The sequence below is a fragment of the Mixophyes fleayi genome, chromosome 1, assembly GCF_038048845.1.
Source record: "Mixophyes fleayi isolate aMixFle1 chromosome 1, aMixFle1.hap1, whole genome shotgun sequence".
Lineage (NCBI taxonomy): Eukaryota > Metazoa > Chordata > Amphibia > Anura > Limnodynastidae > Mixophyes > Mixophyes fleayi.
In genome coordinates this window covers 248307505-248334796 of record NC_134402.1, presented here as the reverse complement: position 1 = coordinate 248334796, position 27292 = coordinate 248307505, and the positions used below count along the sequence as shown (strand labels likewise).

Genomic DNA, 27292 nt, shown 5'->3' with positions numbered 1-27292 from the left:
ACGCAGGTCGCGGTCCTTCCACGAGTCAGATAGCGAAGTACGAGGAATGTCAGACAGGCCGGGTCGGCAACGGTGCGGGCAATGCAGGTACACAAGGAGAATCCGAAGGGGTAGTGAGTCAAGCCGGGTCGATAACGTTCTGACAGCGAGGTACAAAAGGGAGATCCAAAAGGGTAGTAAAGGCAATCCGGGTCACAATGGTCACAGGCAAACGGCAATAAACTGGAGGAAGGAAAGGGTCAGGAAACAGGTAATCACAGGAACACTGGAACGCTGGAGGACAGGAAAGGACCTGAAACTCTGGCACAGGAAGTGGGGTCAGAGAGGCTTAAATAGTGCTGCTAGCCAATGCCCTCAGCACTAGTAGTGCTGTCATACTCCAGCGCCGTAGCGCTAGTCATTCTTTAGCGCCGTAGCGCTATCTTCATGCAGCGTCCCGTTGCCTAGCAACGGGAACGCTTCCAAGTCAGTAGCTGGCCGGCCGGCGGAAGGGGAAGTGACGCGCTATGCAGACGGGCGGGCGGCCGCCGAGCGGCGCCTGACACTGACTTTCGAACGAGCAGTCGTATGTTGGCTGGTTGAGCCGATTATTGGACAAAAACCCTGTAGTGTGTACCCAGCTTTAAACACTTCTGGTATTCACCAGGGACCCCTGCAAGAAGGCATGGGACATGTAGGTTGCTGCTCTCAATGCCAGTCACTGGTGAAGCAATAGATGAACAGGATGGTCAAACAAGACGACTCGGTAACTGGTGGGCGAACAAGAGCAGAATCAGAATCAGAATCTAGAAGGGAAGACAGGAATAGTATGTTCAGAGCGAGTGAATCAAATAGAGCCAAATCGTATACCAGCAGTCAGGAGTAGTGAAGGTCAGACTGGGTAATCAAAGTAGCCAAAATCGGAATCCAAAAGAGTAGCCAGGAAACAATAGCAGAGGTCAAAACCAGGAGTCAAATATATAACACAGGAAAAATGTTGGAGCAGGATAAAATACCCCAAACTCTGGCACCCTAGGGGTGTCATAGTCTCCTTTAAACAGTGGTAACTAACTAGAAAATCATCAGTCAGTGAGATCAATGTGTACTGACAAAGGGAGAGGAATGGGAAAATGAAAGTGTAATAATGCATGATATAATAGATTTAAATAATTAAGTTGAATAAAAAAAAACATATTCTACTAATAAGTGCCAAATACACTGTGCACAAATTATGCTTTGTCAACACATTATAACAAGCAATGCCAAACACATTAATACCCAGCAATATCATTTCCAGGATACATCCCAGCAGCTGTAGTGCACTCTTCTGAGAACGGAATGAATGAGGAAAGAGAAATGTAGAAGAAAACATACTGAAATATGTAAGTTTGGCTGTTTTGGTGTGATAAATATAATACTAACGGAATTGGGTGAATAAGAGGATGATTAAAATAGATGCATAAGGAAATGAAAACAAATAGAAATTAACAAAATAAACGAACAGGTTTAGCAATAAAAAGGCAGAACACTAAATGTTTAATAAATAGTAAACACATCATTAATAAATAAAAGATGTGGTGTAAACTGTTGCAGTGGTAATCTGCTGTGGTTTGTGGTTCCACCAGTGGTTTATTTCAATACTTGTTCTCTCCTTTCTTCATTCCCCATATGACAAATGAGGGTATATCCTGGAAAAGGTGGGATATCTGATCACCACTGCATTTGGTCTGTATGTCAAAGGCATTGAGCTTTTGGGCCTGAAAGTGCTACTAGGATTGAATATGTATATATTGGGTACTGGCACTGGATGTGAGACTGTCATGCTAAGACTTGACCTGTATGTGTTGTAAATTAGGCTGTGAATTATGACTATGGAGCTGTAAAAAATCCTGGCCAAATGGGTCTGGAACACCGTTTTGCCTTGCCATGCCTGCTATGTATTTATTTTTACACTTGCACTGTGGTATGCATAGCACACAGGTATATCATTGTTTTCATACAGAGCACACACAATCATGTTTTAGGCCACCTGAAATCTTTAACTCGGAATGCTTATTTTGCTAATCCAATGAACAGGATTAATAGGAATAATAAGGTTTATCTGTATTTCGCATCTAAAAGAAAGCAACAGGTAGCAATGACATATTTAACAATCTTTGTGTCCCACTAAATTTTACAAATAACCACACTGTAATAAAATAATCCACTTAGCAGAGATAGACACAAATGTACATCCTGTTCTGCTATCTACTCCTGCCAAAGTCTACAGGGGACGTTACATCTCCGTTATTAAAGTTTGTTCTGTCAGCATCCTCGGGCTGAAAAGCCTGCAGATATCTGAGGTTGGTGAATAGCACCTACAGGAGAGATGAAGATCACCCAGCGCTGTCCTGCACACTAGGCACAAACACCAGACTCAGACAATGAATGAGCAGATAGTTTGACCCTCTCCGCTGCCTGTTATTTGCCGGCTAAGGGCACCGGAGAGTCTCCGCCTATCAGGTATGCTGATAGCAGCGTGATGACTGGATGGATCAATGACAGCTCGCAATCTGATTAGCTGGAAGGTTGCCATGACAGCAAGAGGCGGGGCTAGTGTGTTTCAGGCATGGAGAGGTCGGCGGGCGCAGGGTCGGCGGTCCGTAGGTCCAGGCACAATGCGGTCGGTGTCGGCTCTGGATCGGGTCATGGGAGCCGGCGGGAGGAGAAGGGCGGCAGTGACCGGAAGACACGGAGTCGGACCTTGGTATTTGGGGCCGGCGTCCCTGTTGTGCTGCTACTCTATGTGCTGGGGATGAGAAGTCTGGTGCACATATCATTGCGGCAGCTAGTGACACCGGGCACCCGCAACACCGACTTCAATGCGACCACTGCCAGGTATACCCAGTAGTAGCTACAGTGCACTCACTGTACATGTCTCTGTATAGCTATTGTATGACTTACCTATAGCCTAATAGGGGTCTGTGTATGATGTGTACTCAGAGGACTGACCGCGGTCAGTCTTGTGCTCTGTACTCCTGTTTTTTTCTCCCTATCCAAGCAACACTGGTGTCTCCACAGACTATTTACATCTGCAGACTTGATATTATGCTAGTACTAGGTCATATTATACATACCGGTGCCTCCATTCAGTGCGGGAAGTGACCTTGTCCATTCACTGTATTCATGTGTTTCTCGTGTAATGTATGCTCTGTTCAGATATGTGCTACCAGTTAGTGTGGTGAGAGTGAATTTCCAGCTAATTGTACATGTATATACACCATAAGCTCCCTTTGCAGGTTCTGTCACATTCCTTATGTGAGAAGAGTCAGGCTTGCATTTATTTACACTTTTACTTGCATTTAATCACACATTCTCTATGCCAAGGTCATACAAAATAAACAATTCACCTGTGTATTTAATGGACACTACATTCTCAGACCATGACATTTAGGGGTACAATTGTTCCTGTGATTTCCAAATTACATGAAATTTTGGAAGACACAGAACCTGTCGCACACAGTGCGAATAGTCAGACCCACCAGATCTGCCCAATTTAGCCACACACTTAGAAGGCTGGATCTCACAGGCAGATGGCTGGAGTAAGGCTGGGTACACACTACAGAAAATTTCTCACAATGCCACCATATCTGTAACTATTTTTATCAACAACTGAAAGTCCCAATCAACATGCTGATTCATGCATAGACACTATACACGTTTTACATGATTTAACTTTAGATCTGTGCTCTTCACCTGTCATTGCCATCTACTGAAATGATCATGACTCTGTAAACTCTATCTGGCTACACTGCTGGTCATGAGTCTATACACACTTCAGAATTTGCCCAACATCTTTGATAGTGATTTTTAATCTATTTATAAAATCAAATGAAACTATATAATGTGCTTTGGTACAATAAAACATGGACCGTGGGAGCGTACACACTAATGTGATATCGGATCAAACAGTTGTTTATCGTGTGATTGGCACGATATTTGGCTGAAAAACCTGTAGTGTGTACCCGGATTTAGGAGATCTTTTGAGATGATTCAATAGATATTTGTTGCTCTTTTTATTGGCGTTGTCTGTTAGTAAAAATATTTTAAATTGGATTCTGTAAAGTACAGGCCACCATTGTAGAGACAGGCAGAGCAGCAGTAGAACAGTGTTTGGTGAGGAAAATTTGTCTAGTCCAGGTTGAAAATGACCATTCAGCATAATCATAATCTGATCAAGGTGTCTGACTAATGTTGTTGTGGGTAATGTTTACATCAGCTTGTGTATGTGGAAAACGGCTGATGGCTCTTTTGCCAAATCATCAGATTTATATAGTCTGGCCCCTATGTATGTGGTCGAATAGGTGGCATCTGTTAGGTGATCAGAATGCTGATTTTATCAGACTACCTGGAAGGGTTGGTCCAGATAGGAATCAAACTGTCAGACTACACCCTAAACAGTTCAAAGGCTGTCTGCAATTCGAATCTTTGCTGCATAGGCTGGGTACACACTACAGGTTTTTCAACCAACTATTGTGCCAATCACATGATAAATGACTGTTAGGTCTGATATCGTATTAGTGTTTACGCTCCCACGATCGTGTTTTATTGTTCCATTGCACATTATGGGCTTGATGCTGAGTTGGATGTACACCCGTTTACATAGCATAAATTAAAAAAAATTGCACTGTGCATGCCTAGAAAGAGAGCGCACATATATGAGCACATGCAGTGTTATAACTGAAGGGAGAAAAGGCTTTCTGCCATAGGCTGAGTACAGTAAGGGAGTGTTTATGCAAATGCGGCTGAGGCAGCCAAGTATGGTGATGCATATACACCTGTCAGCTGTATCTTCTGCACCTGATAAAGGGCCAGTGCAAATAAACGCTGATGATGACAGTTGTAGACACTAAATAACTGTTGCGAATTCACCTCTAAAGTTGCTAGGTGCTTTCTTCATTGCCCATGCTTCTATTATAGGAATTTGTGGTAATATTTGTAAAAATATATTTTTTCTACTTTCATTCGTACACAAAAGCAGTATTATGTCTTCTGTATAATATCAAGCCTGATAGCGAATGTGATTTTCACTGTCAAACATACTCTTCTTGTTCTTATGAGCTGGTTGAGTATATGCATATGTGTGTGTATGTATGTCTGACATAAGCCCCACCTAATTATATATCATATACACTGCAGGTGCAGAGCTGGGCACATCTTGAGATGTCTACTACCAAGGGTGCCAAGAGGGGGGGAGAACAGGTACAAAGTATCGGGGTCCTGGCCTGCCTGTGTAATGGGAGGAGCCACATACCTGGTTTGGCCCTGCCCCTTTCTGTGGCGATGGAAGGTGCCCTTAAAAGTTGCTGTTCTGGGGCCCAAAATGTCTCTCAGTGGCCAATTTAATTTCCAAATTATATTACTCTGTTTTGCCAAATTAAATCATTAATGTTTATGCCGGATGAGGGTGGTTTCTATGCTATGTTCTGAATGTAGTGTTTAATCATTCTCGTACCTGTATACAGCAACGAATAGAGTTTTACATCTTTCTTTCATACACTTTAGAAATACTAGCTCTAAGTATGCATAACACTGCTTTATATTAGTCTAAGGGAATTGTTCAGAAGAGCCATTTCCGTATTTTTCATATATTAAATTCCACATAGAACAGGATGCAAGTAAAGCTAGCACAGCAATCATTGGTCTGTACATGCATACATCTGCTGTTTTCATGGGTGGCAGTGTAAAGAGCTGTAAATAGCGAATGCACAATTTTCTGGTGTTTTGGTCCGATTTGCAATTTACATTGCTGTCAATGTAAATAAGTATTTGTGAGTACATGGATCACAGATTCCTATGCAGCTCTCATTGGAATCCGTCCTTCTTACAACATCAATTGCATAATTCAGCCCAGGTAATACAGATGATAAATCGAATGGGGAAAATGGAAGCGTAGCAATGTGTCTCTGGTGAATTAAGTCATGGTTTGGCTTATTAAAATAAGAAAAATGGATCACTAGTAGCAACATAGTTTTTTCACATAAGCAACTGTGCAGATAATGTTGCGAGTTGCCTATGAGCAGTTTATTTTCAATTTTGCTCTACATTCTGGTATATTTGAATATAAGTAAGTATAGTGTCGTATTCATGATACCTGTGCATGTCGTTACATGCCTATGTGGAAGAGCCTTAAGGACTAAGAGGCCTGTTTATCAATTATTGGGGCTGTTACCTGATATTTAATCCTTTTACAGCTCTTCGCTCTGATTCTTCTGAGGTATTTAACATTATTTGGTTGCTAAGACAGCACTTCTGAAAACAGGCTGTCCTGGCGAAGTACTGCTCCCCCAGCGATGTCTTTTGCCACTAGCTTAGTGCAGCTGTGAAAGACTTCACTTACTGGTTTGCTGTGCAAGTACAGGGTGGGGCATAAAGATCTCCCATATTTCGTGGGGGCACCGTGTAAGCTGTTGTGGGGTAGATTTAATTTGGTAGGTTAGGCTCTGCTGTTTTTAGTACCAATCATGAATTGGACCAGTGAACATCGGGGCTTTGTTGTTCAAGGGTATTATGAGAACAACCGTTTTGTGATAACAACGCAGAGAGCGTTCCATACACGCTTCGCGCTAGGTCGAAATGCATCTGTACCAGATTAGAAAATGATTTTGCTATGGATTTCTAATTTTTATGCAACTGGATCTACACTGAAAAGAAAATCACCTGGCAGACCTAGGAAAGTTAGAATGCCAGAAAATGTAGAAGCAGTGAGCACATCCATTCAGCAACCACCAAGGCGTTCCGCTCATAAGCATACCATGGCACTGGGGATATCAAGTCCGAGTTTGAGGATAATTTTACATGCCAATTTAAAATGATGTTGGTTCAAGAGTGAAGTGAGGGAGATTATGCCAATTGCAGAGCCCTATGTGAGAAAATTCTTGAATAGGTTCTGTGAGATTCTGGGAACGTCTTCAGCAATGTATTGTCAACGACGGAAGCCATTTGTCTTTGTTGATTAAACAAAACTGTTTTTTATGTTCTTTTCACAAAGAAATGCAATGCTTTCCTAAATAATTTTGTTCCTTTTTTTTTTTTTTTTTTCTTAATACCCTTTCAAAATGTGGGAGATCTTTATGCCCCACCTTGTATCTATTGAACATGCACAGATTGAAAAGCTAATTTTTGACAGCACTTTAGAAACAGTTAATTTCTGCTAAAGTCTCCTGACTATGGCATTAGTAACCAAGGGCATGCAATATCTGTTTTGCTGTCCCTATAGAAAATGTGGATGGCGGATGCGAGCGAAAATCTAGTGAATAGGATTATAAATAGGTCTGATACTATATTTTCCTATAATGTAAACTTTCACAGGATTGACGGGCTACAAGGCTTTCATAAGTAGGCCCCTTAGTCACCCAATATCTTTTTAGTCTAGTGACATATTGATCAAAAAACTGAAAAACAAAATCCACTCTAGAAGGCGCGGAGTGTGGACGAGTTGCAGTTACTGTAACAAGAGACTGCAACCTCTTGTGCAACAAATGCAACAACTAAATAAATGTAAAACAGCCTGAGTAGTTGACTTAATAAATACTCTCATGGAAAAATGAACATATTTCTAAAAAAAAAAACACGTCTCAATGGATGTACATAGAACTTCGATTTATTCACATTAAAAACATTCAAGCATTCACTGTATCAAACATCGTAAACAATAAAATATGTGATATCATTATAAAATGCTTATATGTTGACCATCTGTGTGAGTTTCTAATGGTCTCTTGGATTTATCATATCATGATTACCTTGATTGATTGGTTCACCAATCTGTATAGATTTGTCATGAGTGAGAAAGTTAGAGACACTTGGGAACCTGAACTTGGGACCCCCACCAACTGTAGTGGCCTAGGAGATGTATAGGCAGAAATAGCATTAAGCAATAAGGATATATTTTGGAAAGTTTATTATATATGGTGCTATACTCTGCATAGACTGAGTAGATGTTTCCTAATACTGATCCCAGATGATGATGACAAAACTGCCCACAGGGGTACTCTTTCATATTCGGTGGTCCTAGCCAGTGATCACCCCTTAATGTAGTTATTTATAACCTTCTTAACTTTATGATGGACACTCCAATCACAGAAGAACTATGGATTTTTCACTTGTTATCCATCCAAAAATCTCAGTAAATATTTTAAAAAAAACAAACAAACACAAACTGGCTTCAAATATCATGGTAGCTGCAAAGTGTCCCATCAAGGAGCTGGAAGAAGCCACTTCCTCCCACAATGTAAGAGCTTAAACTCTATCTGTTATATTGCTGCTATGGCAAAATATTATATTTTACCTTCAAGATATGGGACACTTGTTCAGGCAGGTCTGGATACTCTGTATAATATATACAAATATCATAATATAGTTAAATCCGTTTCAGTGGGCGAAATATCACCTTCTGGTAACCTATGACCCTTAAACACAGCTATATTTAAAAAAAATATATATAAAATAAAGGTAGAAACAATTGGTAAATAAAACGCAGGTTTTTAGATGAAACAGGTACCAACATTACACATTATAACCAGCAAATGATTTCTGTAAATATTCTGTGTTATACGGGCCAAGTAACCAGCATATCCTAAACAGCCCACAACATAATCTGGCTCTGTGGCACAGATAACTGTATCAACCTTTGATCTTATTACTCCGGGCATGTTTATTCAACAGCCTGTGCGGGTTCAAATTTTAATGTTGCTGACAGGCAAGAGATGGGCATGTTAATCGGAGTCTATCTGTGTTGCAGGAGATGAGGAATCACAAACTTTTTACAGTTGCCAGGGCACGTTTAGTTTTTTAGTCATATTGGCAACAGAGAAGCCAAGCCTGGCTTAGAAATTATCAAACACTTAGTGAAGCCCATATTCTTGCCGTACTCAAATTGGAGGAGTAGCTGACTATATTTTGGAGTGCATTTACATAGCTGCTTTTAAATTAATGAAATTCACATTTTTAAGCAAGTGACAACATAGAGATTATTGACTTTTTAAAGCAGCTTTCTCCTTCTGGACCGATCCCTGATATTGTACATATCCTCATGTAGCAGATTCTCTCTGAATGTGCTGCTATTGAGCTCTGTGGGAGAGGCATGGGCAGACTTTCTCTCAGTATCCTGTGAGGATCCCTCCCGGTTTCTGGTAATGGGAATGGTTCCTATTTCCTACATGGAGGGTGTGGCAAATAAGATAGTGGAAAGTTATATGAAAGTGGACTTTGTCTTTGTGACGCATACCAAGTGTGAACATTGTTATGCATAAAACTTACGAATAAATGTATTAAATACCTATTTTGAAATGTATCCATCAGCCAGAATTGTAAATTGAAATTTTGGCTCCTGGAGCGAGAGAGAAAATTGCCCCCCCCCCCAGCCCTCAATTTAAACCAAATGAACCTAAAATATTCATAAACTGCGCCCCCTTTCAGCGTTTCACCCTGGACGGTCGCCCCTATCGCACAGCCCTTGCTACAGCCCTGCAGTCGGCTATATGTAACCTAACCCCTACTAAGCAAATAGCCCACTCAGTTACACATTGCAATAAATGCTTATGGGCTTGTTTATTTTACTATATTTTTCTTCAGACCAATGTTATCCTCAACAATTTCTTTTCATTTATTTTTAATTTCAGACATGCTGAGCACATTGTGTTTACTGAAATCCTACATGTGGCAGACATTGCAAATATGGACTGTGTGACAGGATGGACCGCCTATGCCACCCTGTCTGTTGTTGCTGGGAACTGGCTGGGCTTACTTTGCCACCGTTCCCTTTCGTTATCCCAAATGTGCCCTCTTGCCGCAGTCAGAGGGGCTTACAATGCTGCCACCACTGAGCTCCTTCTATGGCACTCGGAACCACGTTCCTTCTGGGTAACTGACGCTGCTAGTGTACCTCGTTGCTGGTGTACCCGGGCTGGTACTCCTGACCTCTCACTATAGATCAGGGTTGCTGTGGATGGATTCCCCCCTGGCCTATCACACTAACCAGGGCTGCATGGGTAGCAGGCAGAGCGGTGGTGCTGGAAAAGCTTGAGTCCAAACCCCAGACAGCCGGAGAACGAATTAGATTTAGGGTCTAATCTGCAGGTCACAGGATTACAGCAATATTAAAGATGTTTTCAAGCCGGTCTTGAAGCAAGATGTTTATTTGCTCACACTGGTTATTGGTACCAGTGATCAGGTCAGATGTTGAAATCAGAAGAATACATTGCATGCTCACACAACTCAACTTTTATACAGTTCAATGTTGGACCTTCACACATCAAAAGATCTGATTTATCACGGGGCCTTTCTTCAGACTGTTTGGAATGCATATTCACATAGAACAACAAAAACAAGCCAGTTTCCCACATCACAATACACAACAGGCTTTGTAAACAGAGTCATTGTATCAGATATATACATCAGAAATAAGGTATTTCCTTTAGCAAGGGTAAACAGAAAAAAAACAATTTTTCTACCTTGCTCTCAGACATAACGATTTCCTGTCTCACAATATACACAATATCAAAAAATAAGTGCATTGGCAATTTATATAAATCAGCGGCCTGCACTATTTCCTTTTAAATAAATTCATACCAAAAGTTATTTATGAGTGATCCAGTCACAGACTGGTTTAGTGGTCCCTCAAAGGTTTGGATCAAAGTGAACTTTCTGGTAATTTAAGCTGAGCTGGTAATTTAAGCTATCTTGCTTGTTACAGGGTCTACCTGGAGCATATCACAGCTATTGACTCCAGGACAGTGGGAAGCCCTGCAAATGAAATCCATGCAGTGAACTACATATTGGACAAGATCAAGGACATACAGAAGAAGAAGAGCAAAGTTCACAAAATAACAGTTGATATACAAAGGCCGACTGGATCGTTCAGCATCGACTTCCTTGGAGGGTTCACCAGCTACTATGATAACATAACTAACATTGCTGTGAAATTTGAGCCAGCCAAGGGAGCCCAGCATGCTGTGCTTGCAAACTGTCATTTCGACTCTGTAGCCAACACCCCAGGTAAGAATGGTTTGTTTAAACAAGAACAAGGGTCATCTCCCAAAAGCTCTCGCAGTGGTGCAGTTTCCTGAACTTTCACTAAGTTTACATATCAATAATACTAACTGGTCTCTTTAGAAATAGTAGGTATATTGACAAATGAAACAAACTAATGCACATCTTGTAACCAGGCAGAGAATAAGGCATTCTCATGTTTAGCCACATTGTATTGCTGATATCTGCTTTGCTACAGTAGTGGCAAATCTTATAATTATATTTGCACTTTGGTCATATATCAGCAGTGGCTGTTTATCTTTTTATAATGATGTTACTTATAGACAAACAGAAGTGTTAGGACTTACCTTGCCACTCCTTTGTTTGATAATCTGAACAATCCATGAAGTTTAGAGCTTTTTAACACACATGCACTGGGGAAAAGGGGAAAAAGGGAACAGCGCATGAAAACTAACACATGCTTTAGTGATCAGTCTTTTACAAATACAAACTATTGTACTTGCAGTGCCATTAACACAGGAGAAGTAGGTCATGATGTATTGTAAAATTTTAAATGTGACTTCAAAATTTTAGAAGGCAATACTGAGATCAAGCCAATAAGAAACCATTCATCCTATTTTTCAGACGTTGGCGTATGAAAAGCGCATTGCCAGCTGATAGGTGCCAATGAGTCATAAGAGATTATCTGTGCTAGTAATAGTGTTATATAATGTATACACCATCAGTAGTACCCTACTTTTTCACAAGAGTTTTTGTTGGGGTGTATCTCATTGCACTGCAAGTCATTTGTTTTGATGTATACTCCACTATGGAGCTTTGCCTTATTTCAACTATTCTAGATGGATACAAAAGTCTCAGAACTTTTGGAATTCTAAATCCATTCTGTTGTGAATGTCTTTTACACTGTGTAACTGTGTTAGGAACCCCTCTAGCCGGTACAGCACAACCCGGAGTCTGCTCTGCCAGTCAGGTTTTCACTGGAGCCCCTAGTGGTGGGGACAGACTTGGCCGCAGACTAGCAGAGGGTCGTGAAGTGCGTACTGGCTAGGGAGAACCCAGGAAAGCGGAGTGAAGTCCAGGCAAGGATTGAGGGCCGGCAGCAGACAGGGAATCCAATAAACAAGCCGAGGTCAAGGGTCACGAGCAAACAGGAAAATCGGTAAACACGCCAGAGGTCGGCGTCACAAGAAACACAGGCAGGGTCCAAATCCAGGCAAGGGGTCATACACGGACAATCCAACAGAATATCCAAAGGACAGGAGCAAGGAGCAGAGCAGGTCAGCAGACTGGCAACAGAAGCTATAACCGGCTGCAGACCTCACTGCCTTAAGTACACAGTAGGACCAATCGGGGCTTGGCCCTGGCATGCACACTTGCAGGCTAATGCCTGCTAATTCAGCCCACAGGCTCACTATTTCGCGCATGCGCCCGGCTTCCAGCAGTGCCGGGACGCAGCGCTACAGAAGAAGCGTCCGGCCGTTGCCTTGGCAATAGCCAGGCAGGAAGTGGAAATGACGTCCCGGTCGTCAAGGTGACGGCCGGGGCGCTAGGGGGAGCGAGAAGCGGGCCGCAGCGGCTGTGAGTACCGCCACGGCTCGTGACAAACTGATCTTTATTTTGTTCTCACTTCTACTATAGTGGTCATTTTTAAGGTATGTTTTGGGATTCCGTTCATACCCATTGCAGCAATCTTTTTACTTTTTTTGTAATTTATAATTTAATTTGGCTAAATACTAATGATTACTGTTGTCTGTAGCAATAAGTGTTGTACTGTTAACCTAGGTGCCAGTGACGATGCCGTGAGCTGTGCAGTTATGCTTGAAGTCCTTGGGTCTTTATCAAGTAAATCTGTTCCTTTGAAACATGCGATTATCTTCCTTTTCAATGGCGCGGAAGAAAATATCCTACAGGTAACCTCAATCAACTGTTCTGAGCTTTGCATAACAGCTATGCAATGGTGGATGAAATAAACATTTCAATGTTAAAGGGCATTGGCTGAAAAGCTTAAATGGTCAAGCATCCTTACATAGCTGTCTGTTTTATTTCTGTTTGTACCTGAATATACAGGTTTATCTATACAGTAAGTTGATGTTAGAGTTCTAACTAATGAATACTTCTGTCATAGTGGATATTTCAGCCTATTTTCTGAAAGCTGTTTCTGAATTAAACTGCTTCACTTATATTCTGCAAGGATAAGGTTTCCCAGGTTTTAATCCACCAGAAAATGACTTTCTCTGCGTAAAGCCCTTTGTTCTGGAATTACTTCCCATCATTTGCAACCTGCTTAAGATGAACGTTTTTTTTTCCAAATTTTAACCAAAGGATCTTTTCATAAAAAGAGGTCGCTTCTCCAGCTACACAGGAATACAAGCTTTTTATCTATGCACATCTTTGCAGCCTGTTTGACATCATTCTGACTAATGACTATATTCTCTCTGTACAGGGTAGTCATGGATTCATCACACAGCATCCATGGGCCAAGATGGTTTGTGCTTTCATCAACCTGGAGGCTGCGGGAGTAGGAGGGAAGGAGTTGGTGTTTCAGACTGGTGCGTAGTTATAAATGTCAGATACTGAACATACAAAGAACATGATTTCTAGTATATGCCTGTTTTACTACTCCGATTAAGGGTTTTGTCTGGGTTTTTTTTGGGAGATATCTGGAGTGCTGGATTCACCTCTATTTCTTCTTTTTATATCACATTCACCACTGGTTTATGGTTGTTTTGAAGTTTTTATTGAAACATTTTTGCATATATTTGGGGTACAGAAGATAAAAACTTAAACAATGAAGAGGGGGATAGGGGGGAAGAGGAGGGACCCACATAGTCCTCCCACCAGGAGGGGGAGTAGTTGCTCAATGAGTATTGTATCATAACATAATATGCTAGTGAAAATGGTTGTCTGAAGTTTATCTAGCAGCACTGGAATATAGAGCGCTGGTGGGTTTTCCCATCTTTTTTTAATATTTTAATTATCATTGCATTGAATTATATTTTGGAATACAAAGTTTGTTTAATTATGAATTTACTTTTTTATTCTGTATATGGGCACTGTCTGACACACAGCCTGTCTTCTGATGTGAGATGAAATGCTAGTGACTGGGCTATGATGCTGTGTAACGGAGCTGCTCTATGCCTGTCTGCTAAAAGGAATTACAGTACACTTCCTCACTAAAACCTCAATAGGAGAGTCAAGCGAAGAGAGGAAGCTGATCGTTACAAGCCTGTTCTATTATTGGATCCTTGCAATCGCTTTCCTGTCTTTTAGTGAACTCCTATTCGTTGCTGGAGTTCAGCGCAGAAGGGGAAACGGAGCCCGGATCGATGGGCCCCAAGAAGCTGGCCAATGTGTAGTTACACTGGGCCCCCAGGGGCCGTGTGCCCCTGTTGTATATGTTTGTGTGTCATTTATTATTTATTTGTATGTGATTTTTTTTTTTTTTTATATCCTTTATAATTTCTAGCTGTGTACATAGTACAATATATAGTATGGTAGATATGTCAAAGTAGATTAATTTGTATTTTATGAACAAAATATATCTGCACTTCATAGTACAGTCTTTTTTCCCCCTAATGCATGAATATGCTCTACATAATTAGTAGATGATAAAGGCAAGGGAAAACCTTTTAACCTTGGCAGAGCAGAGTTTACATATTTATTGAGTACCTTTACATACATCTTCAAACAACTTTGGTTGACAACTTTTTTTTCTCTTTGTTACTGCGGTGATAGGCCCAGAAAATCCCTGGTTGGTGCAAGCCTACGCTGCAGCTGCTGTTCACCCTTTTGCCTCCGTAGTGGCCCAGGAAGTGTTCCAGAGCGGCATTATTCCCTCAGATACAGATTTCCGTATCTACAGGGATTTTGGCAATATTCCAGGTCTGTTTTGACTTTGACAGTTTTATATTATTGGTTTTTTTTTTGTTTTGTTTTTTAGTTGTACTGTGATTCATAAGATTGTCTGTTGTGCAAGAACACGCCACCTAGTTGCAGTTTGCATTAGGCATGTAGAGGCTTTACAAAACGCCATTGAGGATTTCGATGACTATATAGAGGTGTGTGTGTATGTATGTGTATATATCTATATCTATCTAGATAGATAGAAAAAGTCAAGATATCAATATGGCGCTTAACTAAATAATTGGATTTATGATAAACTTAATAAAAGTCTTATCTTAAAACACCTCCACAATTATGTGTGGCAGCCAGCCTTCAAAGACCGGACGGTATATCCAGAAACAATCTGAAAGAAATTAAAAAATGCGCGTACCAAATATACTATGGAATATTGCTCACCTAGGAACCCATAAGTAGGGTGCAAACATTTTGGCACTTTTCCTAATCGTCCGGTATCATTAATAAACTACTTGAGAAGGAAAGATTTAAATTCTGTTTCGTTGGGCAAGATATATGGACAACGCTATGTCTCTTGAGTGATTGTGCAGGCTTGTTGAAGAAGGTCAAACATTCAGTCAAATATCAGCTGCGGAATTAGTGGCGCTATATAAATAAATGATGATGATGATATACCTCCATAGTAAAATATATTTTTGTCTGTGTCCTGGCTCTTTATAATTGTGAAATGAAAGACTACTCTTCCTTAATGTCTGTTTCATGTAGGCATTGACTTGGCTTTCATTGAGAATGGCTACATTTACCACACAAAGTATGACACCGCAGACAGGATTCACACAGATTCTATCCAGAGAGCAGGTATGCGATGCTCTTCATTTGTATGTTTTCTTTCTGGTCCAGTCCTCTATCCGATATAAATCAGTCATAGTTGTTCTACATTTTGCAGAACTCAGCTGTTCATATTTAAGAAGCATTTTTTGTTAATTATGCTAAATGGCTGCATATTGCCTGGGTTGGGTACAAAATGGTGACAATGAAAATATTGACACCATAATATTAACACTATAATTTTGACAGTCATAATGGCAACAGTAAGATTACATTTAAACTGGCAATGCAGCCAGCCATGTCGCCGGAAATACAGTAAAAAAAACAAATAAACAAAAAAAAAAAGACGTAAGCTTAACCGACCCTAGTGCTGGTAATAGCAAAATCAGGGGGACAAAGATTGTGGGGTCCTTCTGGTTTTACTATTAACGGCACTACTTTGCCATCCGGGGCTGGTGATACTGTAGCAGGGGAACCCACAAGTGGGTCCTCCTGCCATAATGACAAACCAGCTCCAGGCTGGTCAGCATGGGGCTGGATTCCCCAGGAAAATTGGGTCCACACACACAAAAAAAAAATTCCCCCCCAAAAATTCCAGTACAGCTCTTCCGGGACGGCAGGTATGGGGTAAAAATAGTTTAATGTAAAAAAAACAAAAACACTTTGTCCCTGGTGCACCACGAGTAACAGCACGGCTAAGCTGCCATTAACTGTATGGGCAAGCTGATACTTGTAGTACCACAAGCACCAGTATGCCCATGGCTTCCAGGGCGTGCCTTGGCACCCAGGGCCGCGGGACCTGCAGTGCACCATAGAAGAAATGTATCACACAACTGTAAAAATTACTTTAATTGAAATAAAAACGCCCCTACATGTACTCGCATTTATCCTCTTTATTGCTCGCCTACATCCAGGGGTCTTCCTTCATCTGTCAAATATCAAAAGATACTGGCTTGGCAGAAGCAAAAAACCCAATTGCATGAAGCTAAAGTAGCTCCCAGCGCAAAGGAGCTCTTAGCGGGACTGGTTCTATTTATAACGTGGGGATTTCCCAATGGCCGCTTGACTTCAATTTTATTTCTTTTGTCCCAGGTGACAATATACTCGGAATCTTGAGATACTTGGCGTCCTCACACCTGCTTGCTGACTCCTCAGAGTTCCGCCATGGGAATTTGATATTCTTTGATGTGAGCGGTATATTTGTATTGTCTTACCCAGCTCGCATTGGTACTATTGTAAATTACATCATAGGAGCAGTTACACTATTTTACCTGAGTAAAAAGACCATTAAGTACAAGCGTGGGGGTAAGTTTTTTATTTTTCAATTTCATTCTTTTGTACACAAATAACTTACAATATATAGAAAATAGTATTGTCTCTTGTATTTAGCTGAAGGTTGTACTAATGGACTAACTATTCTTTGTGTTAATGAAGCCTCCCAAGTTATTCAGGTATTCATACTAAAATGTTTCTGTTTTACATGAGTAGTAGTATTAGAGTACTTATATCCTGAAATACTCCATTTTATCATCCTAACATGACTCAGTATTTTGTTTCTTCGAATGCATCTAGGTACGAACTATGCTCAGGACCTCATGGTTGGACTGTTCATTAGTGTAACAAGCTGGATCTCGGCACTAGTAACTGTCCTGATTATTGCCGTGCTGGTTACCATCTTTTCCAATGCCCTTTCATGGTATACACACTTTTATGTATCTGTGAGTCTGTACGGGGCCGCTGCGGTAGCCAAGCTTGTACTAATACACACGCTGGCTAAAAATCTCTACTTTGCTGTAAGTTTCATACTAGAAACCATTGTGTTCAGTTTACTGGGAATGTTTGATATGAGAAATTAGTGGATGTCAAATATTTCTTACTGAAAATAAGGATCCAGTCAATTTTGATTGGAAAAATGCATCCAGGTAGACGACCACACGGTTGCTTTTTAATAAAAAAAAATAAAATAATAAAATAAATTAAAAAAATTGTCTTATTGGAGGGCTGTGCAATCCATTTCACTTCATAATGTAAACTGGAAGGAACAACAAGTATTTCAAAACTCTTTTAGGTCAGTAATTGTTGTTTTTTTGCATCTTTGCACTACTAAACCATCTTTATTTATGTGTCGCCTGTTTTTTTTGGTCGGGTTTGCTGTGATTAAGCTTCATGAAGCAATAACAAAAATTGGTGTTCAAGCAGTCATACCACATCACGTTATGCTTTCAACCAAAATAAATAAATAAATGACCAGATTAATAATGTGTAAAGCAGGTTTTCTCAACTTTTTAGAAATATTTTTATATTTATTTTTTTTAAATCTTTTTTTTTTACCATGTTCCTCCAAGAGATAAGCTAATGAAAAAGTGTTCATTTATATGAAGTATCCCCTAATCTGTGAGCATATTTATCTTCTAATGTGTTTACATGTTTTAAAATACCCTTTAAATCCTCTCTTCCATTACTTTTTTTTTTGTATTTTTCTTTGCTAATAAATGTATGGTTGGATTTAAAAAGTCCTTATATAAATATTTACCCCTTTAGCAGAGGTTGAGAACCTACGCTCTAGAGTTCATTAGTGCTTGGTAATGATTTCCACCAGTAACTGCACTTTGCCGAACATCCCTGATCTGGTCTTACACCAACTATATTCCCCGCTGTCTCCTTTTAATATTGTCTTTTCCTCTTCACCCCCTTTGCGAGCTCACCAAACAGAAGGTCGCAGCATAAATCTCCCCTAGCAATTCTCTGTTTGCTCTTTTTGCTTCCTCTTTGTCCACACACTTCAAGTACCTGTGCTAGGTTGGGAGCGAATACCTTCTTATGCCAATGCATATCCCACACTACACCAGGGATGGGTTGTGTGGCATTGTACAGCCAAGTATGCCCGTTAGGGCTTGGTAGGTGGGCAGTGTAGTGTGTGTTTGGGGGGAGGGGCTTGATAAATATGGATTACACTGTGCTATTCAACGTGGGGAGAGAAGACATGTTCATTTGTATTACTCTGAGCAGTCAATTGAATCCTCGCCTGCTAAATGTTATCTGGCAGCCTGTTGCTAATCTCTTATTACTTTGAGTCTTTCACATAATATAAATTAAAGAATTCCGCAGAATGATATTGTAACCACTTGATCTAAAATGACAGAAATTGGATTTCTGCTCAAACTGAAGTATTTTTTATAGAATGTGCAAGTTTTCCATATGTAGAGACTGAAAGTTGTTCAAAAATGTTATTTGTTTTATTTAATGATGTGTCCTTCTTCCCTTATTCCAGAAGGCAAGCAGTCAGTATCTAGGAGACCTGTTCTTTGATGTCGCCTTATTATCCTGGGGTATTCCCATGGTTCTCCTGACTCAGAAGGGCCTGTGCTCTGCTTATTTCTTTACCATGTGGGTGATCTTCCCGTTAATCACCAAGCTGTTTATTCAGCAAGAATCTATGCATCAAGGTACAGCGCTTTATGCGTTCCTGCATCTTTGGGGTTGAAATACTGAATAGGAGAATGAGACACCAGGCATTAACTGTTTTGGTGTTTGTTATGCGCATGATGGATCTGTAAATACAGAGGGGTTAGATCTGTTATTACTGAGTTTATATTGGTTTTAAAGGGCAGTACTGTGGTGTAGTGGTTAGCACTTCTGCCTTACAGCACTGGGGTCATGAGTTCAATTCCCGACCATCTGTGAGGAGTTTATGTTCTCCCCGTGTTTGCGTGGGTTTCCTCCGGGTGCTGCGGTTTCCTCCCACACTCCAAAAACATACTGGTAGGTTAATTGGCTGCTAACAAATTGACCCTAGTCTGTGTGTCTGTGTGTGTGTTAGGGAATTTAGACTGTAAGCTCCAATGGGGCAGGGACTGATGTGAGTGAGTTCTCTGTACAGTGCTGCAGAATTTTGTGGCGCTATATAAATAAATGATGATGATGAAAGTTGGGTAGATCATTTTAAATAAATGAAACACAGTTATAAGGTGATGAGATTGCCAGCACTTTCTTCTTTATATTTTGATTTCTGTAGTGCCCAATGGAAGAGTAAATAACACAGGTTTCTGTAATTCCACAATTCATTTAGTGGGTCAGCAGTAGCAATGGGAAACCTCTTTCTGGAATGCCCTGATATTGTAGTGGTAGATCATTAACTGAAATGTTCTGTATTGGCACAGAATCTTTTTATGTAGGTTGGTTTAAAATTGTTACATAAGTGGACCCACCAACATCCCACTAGTACTAGTATTACTAGGGTATGAAGAAAATTAAACAAACATTGATATAAAACATGTTATGCATATGGGCAAGGTCTGCTTATAAAAATCCATTTCCACAGGCCAAAAGGAAACTCTTAACATAATGGTATAATTACTGTTAAAGATATGACCTTCGTCCTAGGAAAACACACAAACTAATGTATGTGTAGATAAAGATAAAAAATACAAATAGGTGAAACTCCAGTTTGCATAACTGTGCAGACATTTGTGTTACTATTCAGACTGCCTGCAAGGAGACAGAATAGAAGGCATTAAAGGGACCTTCTTTAGATTAGGCTACAATTTTCCGGCCTGAACATTAGTGTAAACTTACAGATCACAGCCTAATCTGTGTATTTTGAGTTGCACATCTTTCAAAAAGGTCTATTTGGATCGCTACTTTAAGTTAAATTTCAAGTGAGGTACCCATGCATCCTCATTCTTATCTGTCCTTCAAATCATTATCTCCTTTTCAAAAACTTTCTAGAGGAGAGAATGTTATGGCTACCAGTCGCACTCCGACTCTTACCTGGAACGCATTTGTGACTTCTCAGTGTTGTGCACTGTGTACGAAGCCTCTGTAGTCATGTGATGGCAGAGGGGTGAGAAGGTGTGGGAGGATTTTACAGTGCACAAGCTCAGGGGCCCGATTTCCAAGGGAATTCCGCCTGTGCTGGATTGGCTTTTGCATTATAAAAAGGGGAGCCCATGCTGCATGTCTACCTGTTAGTGTGCCCAGCCTGGCATAGACTTTTGTTGGTTGGCAATTTTGCAGGGTTCCCCATACTTGACCCATCGTAATAGCAGTCACCAGCCCTAGCTATATTTTTGGTGCTGATTTCTTTATTTTATCTAATTAAGTGAAGAGGAACCGGGGGCTCAGCGGTGGGAGAAATCGAACTGGGCTCAGCGGTGGGGGGACAAATCGAACTGGGGGCACAGCGACCGCCACTTCTACATTTCTACCTTGCCCATAGTGGTTAAAGTGGAAATGAGGAAGTGGCGGTATGAAAAATGTAGGTGAATAGAATTTCGTAGTTTTACAAGCAAAGAAGTGGCAGTATGGCATGCCACCTTATACCAGCACGCATTCTATCTATCTGGTGCTCCTGGGCTTGAAAGGATTTTTGCCGGTGCACCGAAAGAAAAAGGTTGCCGACTCCTGCATTGGAGCTTTGGAAGCTGCAAATGATATGACCCGTAAGATTCTGATCTGGAGATGTGGCCTAGTCTAAATAGGCCACATCTTCCGTACATGTCCGCGCCCCCGCTGTATATAACTTGCACTGAATGCCTTCAACTCACCTCTCCAGATGTAAGGTGTGGCAATTGCATGCTGCCTGTAAGTTTAAAATTCTGCATTGTTTTACTGCCAATGTGCATTAAAACAAACAAAGCAGATTTTTATTTTGGGTTGTAGTTGAACTTTTGGCCAACTCTAAATTGTACCCTAAATGTGTGTCTGGCACAGCTTCACCATAGTCATAGTGTTTTGGATACAAAAAATTATCTTCTCCCTCTAATTTCAGCCCATTCAATAAACTGGTGCTCCCTGAATTCCAGAGTTAAGCTAATATTATAATATATATCCCCTTTAGGGGAATAAACCTTGAGTGGATACTCTCACAAAGATAAATATTATGTGTAATGTTCTCTTTGATTTGTACATTTTCCACAATCCAGTCTTCAGTATATAGTTATGTGAGGATTGCATCTCCAAGTCCCAAGAAATGTCATAGTAACCATGAAATGTTACCTTATTACCTGTGTTTTGGTCACCATGGAAGCTCTTTTCTTTACTCTTTATTTTCTTGTCCACAGGTTCAGCCTATAGATACATTGCAGTGTATCTGTTGGGATTATTCTTTCCTTATTTGCATACCATGTACCATGTGTGGGCAGTGTTTGAGATGTTCACCCCTATATTCGGCCGCAGTGGAACTGAAATCCCCCCAGATCTTGTGATGGCTGCCTTTATCGTTGTTTGTACTGTCATTCTGATGTCTTATTTTGTAAGTATAATTAGTCCTGGACTATTGCAGGTATTGTAGACTATCCATATGGTTACTCTACTAACAGTAATCCTAGTATATCCAATAGCTGTGTGGATTTAGTTCTCATCCACATATTAAGTTTGTCCCTCCATATTAAAAAGGACACCTGAAATAAATAACTTTGGAGGAATTTAGTATTTGGGATTTTTTTACATTTCCTATGGGGTTCCTGCATGTAGTGCACAAGCTGAAAGCGTCACTGAAATTAGTGGTAAAACACTAACTTTTTTTTTACTATATATTTTTAAACTGTCTTGAGTGTTTAAAAACAGGAAGTTAACTTTGATTTAGTAAATCACCATGGAAATCTCCCAATCTTTACTGGATTCCATATTTTTTATACCTTGCACTGCAGAAATCGGTGACTTCAGAAATTGTGTGGTATCTGGCCATTTATTTCAGTTATTTTTAGGCTTGAAAAAGTAAATCACCTTTTATTATCTTCCCCTTTGGTACTTTGCATGTTGCACTGTGAAAAGCATGCTCTTCCATGGATTTGATTAGACTAGTGGTCTCTTCTATAGTTCATCCTCAAGACATTTTGTTGCTCTTTCAGAAATGTATTTTGTATATTCCGCTTTGAAAGCAGCACAGTCGATAATGCATAGACTGTAGACCGTTAGACATAAAAGGCTCAATCTGCACTCTAATTGTTTTGTATAATGTAATGTTTTACTGCTCAGATTACACAGAATCAAATCAAAAACTCACAAGTGGAAGGTGTTTCAGTAATCATAGTAAAATGAATTTATGAAATGCAAAGAATTGCCTTAAAGATTAGCCTTCTCTAATGCATAAATGTTTGCAAAATCTATTTTTAAATGTGTGGTTTTTTTTTTTGGTTTTTTTTTAGATCAAGTTTATTTATCTTGTCAAGAGCACCAAAACGATAATGATATTGTTGGCTATTGTGTCTGGTGTGACATTCGTCCTTGTATGCAGTGGTATGTTCTTCCCCTACAGTGGCAGCATAGACAGCCCCAAGCCAAAGAGGATCTTCCTGCAGGTAATTTTCCTTTACATTCTGGTTGCTGAAGAGGAAAGAAATGGCCTCTCCTTGGATTATTTGCAGAAACTAAGCAGAATAGATAGTTTGCCTCATCTGGAAGATAAATCCTTAGCAGTTTAACAGCAATAAGAATATTGTATAAAATGATTATTTGTAATGTTTTTTCAGCACACAACACGAACTTTACACAACTTGAATGGAGAAGTGATTAAGAGAGATTCTGGGATATGGGTAAACTGCTTTGATTACAATGGATTAGCACACATCACACCTCATATACCTGAATTAAATGACTCTGTCAGAGCCCCCTGTGATGATGCTCCATTCTGTGGATTTCCATGGTTCTTTCCTGTTCATTTCTTGCTCAGGTTAGTGCTTCAGTTTAACACAGGACTATTTACAGAATCACAGAGCTACGATGCTAAGAGGCCATGGGATCAATCCATTGGTTATTTGTAATGTTAATTATCTGACAAATAGCTTTTGTACTGTGTGTGTCTATTTTAGTTTGTACAAATAATGTGAACATATTAATAAGCTAATTAAAAGTAGTTGTAATGGAATTAATGGTTTATGGTTTGCATTGTAAAGTGTTTTTTCACCTACTATTATGTATTTTAAAGATGGCGCATATTTATGTATAAAAGTGCAGACTTAATGTTTAGCAGTGTCCACACACATAGAACTCTTGTATTTATGAGAGTGACACAGAACAGGTTTCTTTCCCAGAGAAATGTCTTTATGCAATTATAGCAGCCCTCATACCTGTGTACATTATCCCCCTCTTTATGTGACTAAGTATTTTCATAGCCCAGGTTGCTGGTGTAAGGAGGGCAGCCAATCCTGCTCAGGAAGGCCACTGGTGAACCTGCTGAGCACCATCTAACTCCCACCACTGGTGTATACAAAGTACTAGAACAGTGATTCTAGACCTTCTACCACAATGTCTGTTTATATGGTATCTAAACTTTCTACTGTCATCCTAAATGTTTGCATTATTAGATGATAAACTGCTAACTTGATTGTTTCACGGATAAGTCCATAAATCTTTCTCTTTGCTTTATAAAGTATGGGCTGTACATTGCTTGTAAACAGAAGCAGGCATTGTTGGATTTGGGATTACACTCTTCTTGCCCCACTGTTACCTTGTAAAATGCAATACCTCCTGATCCTAAATACTTGGGCGTTTAGAATCTAGACATAGATCCAGATATGTCAGGTTATCCCAGAGGCTGAGAACTTGGTACTAATTTTATTTTCCACCAACAGAAAGAACTGGTATCTCCCGGCCCCTCCACCTCCTGTTTCGGAGGACAGGGATTTTAAACTTGTATCCAGGGAAACCATGTCCTGGGGTGCTACACGCCTGAACTTTGAAGTTAAAGGTGAGTAACTTGCACCACATATTCCATGCAGGAAAATAATAATAATTAGAAGAAAAACTATAATAAATATAATACAAAGTATTCTAACTTTATTAAGAATGATGGTAAAAAGAACTTATACTAAACAATATAAAACATGTCTGTTTAGAAAATGCAAATGACATTTCAGTGTAGGCTAAAACCTTATATACTACAGGTTACCTGCAGCTTTCATCCTCTAGAAAGTATTTTTTTTTTTTTCTTCTCAAAATATACTTCCATTTCATTCACAGAAGGTATTATTAATAAACATCAGTTGGAGAGGAAAGTCTGTCTTATCTCACCCCATAGTTTACAAAGAAGAACATGGATAATTTAGAGTTTTGTCAATTGAAGTCTGCCTGCATGGAGGTGACTTTTTTCTCTGTTCAACTTATGGTGAATATTTATTTCCAATAGAAAGGAAAATTAAATTCTATGCCAAGTCCTGTCAAAGGCCTAAGCGCTTTTTGGGTATTACAGAATCTAAACCATAGGTGATTTTTACGTGCACAAAACTCTTATAGTACCCTAAACTACTACGAAGTCGCATGTCGGGAGGCTCCAGTGGGACATTGTGCTTTCATTGTTTTATGCATCTGTGCTGTGTCATAGATCTACTTTCATGCATAGTCTGTGCCATAACCCTGTTTACTTAGCGCGCAAACAATAAATTGTTTTTTGTTTTCTGATAGGACCCAGTCACATGACTGTATACATGCGACCACATGACACATCAGTGCTGTCTAGCTGGTCCTTGGGTGATGGGATACCTATATCTAGCAATGGTGGAGACTATTTTATATATTATTCCCATGGCCTGCACGCTCCAGTATGGAAATTCTGGATTGAAGTTAAGGTAAGTAACTATTAGTTAAACTATTACTTAGACACAAGACATTCCCACCATTGGAGGGCATCAGAAAGGATTGGTTTTGATATGGTTCAGTCACTGTAATGTAGTGGATATATCATTTTGCATTTGTGTTTTGGTCAGGGAATCAACAATCTGTCATATTTCTCAAAGATAGAAAAGGATTTGATATTATGTTTTTTTAAGAAACATTAATTTTAGTGCAGCACACATCCATACAAATTTAGGACCAAATATATCGCTAGAAAAGGCAAAAATAAACACCTCAGTCCATGAGCATGCCCTTCCACCTATCAACAGGTTGTCTACTGGCAGGGCATGCTGGGGCTTGTAGTTTCACAACACCTGGAGGGCCGCAGGTTGGACAGGCCTGTCCTATAGCAATCTACGAGGCAGCTCCTGTTCTGATGAGAGCTGCAGCATAGAGACTAAACCTGGGAAGCCTCACAACCATGAGTCTGGAGTCCACACTGGACTACTCTATAATATTTCAGTAACTTTAGATCTCGTAACTCCTGAAACACATTTGTGTCTTCTATCCACTGATTACATATGTATATTATGTTTCAGGGTTTGGATGGATACCCTGATGGAATGATCACAATTGCTGCAGCATCGCACTACTTCTTTGGGCCAAATCAGTATTCTCCTCAGCTTCGCTCTTTACAGCAAAGATTCCCAGACTGGAGCTTCCCATCCAGCTGGGTCAGCACCTATGAGCAGTATGTCTATTGATGCACAGTATGTGCATGTAATATAACCACTGTGGTCATCTAAAGGTATTATGGAAAACACGTCTGCATGAACACTCGTCTGATATAAACAAAAAAAAGAAATGGACCATGGCAGTTGCTTGTTCTGTTGCTGATTCTTGCTTGGGGAAATAAGTGGTCTAATAATGATGAAAACTGCACTGAATTTGTAGTCGGGACACGGAAAATAAGTAAATGAAAACAATTCCAGAATGTATCCTGTGTATTTTGGACTAGTCAACTGTTGGACAAAGAGGAACATTTAACTATGGAGTTTTAATATTTTTCACACTGGAAAATCCCTGTTTACAAAAACATTAATGTGGTCTTAATGAATGTTGTCTTATAATGTTAATCATATTGTCTTCTAGAACTCATTCTTAATGACTATCATTAATAGTATATGAGCAATGTCATTTGAAAGGCAGCTAATATCTTCTGCATTATTACAAGAGCTTTTAATTAAAATGGAGGCAGCATAGCAGGAGTTCCATATAGCATCCTTCAGAGGTAATCGGTTCTCTCCCAAATCTATGCTGAAGGCATCCTCCAAGACTGTGGAGATTGTGCAGTAAGATTTTGTGGATGAGAATTATTTAAACACAGAATCATTTTGCAGAAGATTCAGAAGTTTTGGAACCTTAATATTCATATTAAAATTAAGCAGAAGAGGCCTAACTGAACAATCCATTTTATTTCATCTTAAATTCTAGAATTCAACCCTCTTTCAAACTAAAGAATGAGATCAGGCTCTGAAACCAGTTTGCTTGAATCTGGCTTAAAAACACCTTTAGGATTTGGCTAATCTCTGTTCAGTAATGTGTGTTTTTCATTTTTCTGTCAATTTTTGTTTGCATTTTTTTTGCCAATGTGCTATTTATACTTGAATCAATCTGAATCAACATTGACTGTGCAGTAACTGTTCATTTTTTTTTAAAAAAAATAAACATTGTGCCATGAAAAGGTTGGTGGATGTTTGTTGAAATAGACATCCCAGGATTTGCTCCTTCCCTTTGTGGCACTTGCCTTGTTCCCCGCATAGACCTAAAGAGGGTTTTGCTGGTTTTATTCAGTACCATTCAATGCACCCATCTGGTGGTGGTGTTTCTTATGGTCAAAAAAACAAACAAATCTTGTCTGTTTGTGTGGTATGTATTCTACCCATTTCATCATTTTAATTCTCTTTTAAGAAACTCAAGTTTAGGTAACAAAACTTAATACACAACATATTGGCATGCACAGTCTTGATAAATCTCCAGCACC

General features: G+C 39.8%; 1 protein-coding gene across 1 annotated transcript; it reads left to right on the top strand.

Moving 5' to 3' along the window:
• The first annotated feature begins 2550 nt into the window (after positions 1 to 2550).
• ERMP1 (endoplasmic reticulum metallopeptidase 1) lies at positions 2551 to 26992 on the top strand. The gene is made up of 15 exons (XM_075209287.1): positions 2551 to 2856; positions 10715 to 11016; positions 12793 to 12920; positions 13454 to 13559; positions 14746 to 14892; positions 15634 to 15726; positions 16789 to 17001; positions 17269 to 17489; positions 18968 to 19142; positions 21759 to 21949; positions 22845 to 22997; positions 23169 to 23368; positions 24270 to 24385; positions 25099 to 25262; positions 25848 to 26992. The coding sequence occupies exons 1-15, from the start codon at positions 2588 to 2590 to the stop codon at positions 26010 to 26012; spliced, it is 2643 nt and encodes an 880-aa protein (XP_075065388.1). The 5' UTR covers positions 2551 to 2587; the 3' UTR covers positions 26013 to 26992.
• The last annotated feature ends 300 nt before the right edge of the window (positions 26993 to 27292 follow it).

Excerpts from the sequence above, each read along its gene's own strand:
- ERMP1 (XM_075209287.1), top strand. The coding sequence starts at position 2,588 with ATGGAGAGGTCGGCGGGCGCAGGGTCGGCGGTCCGTAGGTCCAGGCAC. Across the intron at positions 19,143-21,758 it reads GCAAGAATCTATGCATCAAG|GTTCAGCCTATAGATACATT; the intron begins GTACAGCGCTTT and ends TCTTGTCCACAG. Across the intron at positions 21,950-22,844 it reads TCATTCTGATGTCTTATTTT|ATCAAGTTTATTTATCTTGT; the intron begins GTAAGTATAATT and ends GTTTTTTTTTAG.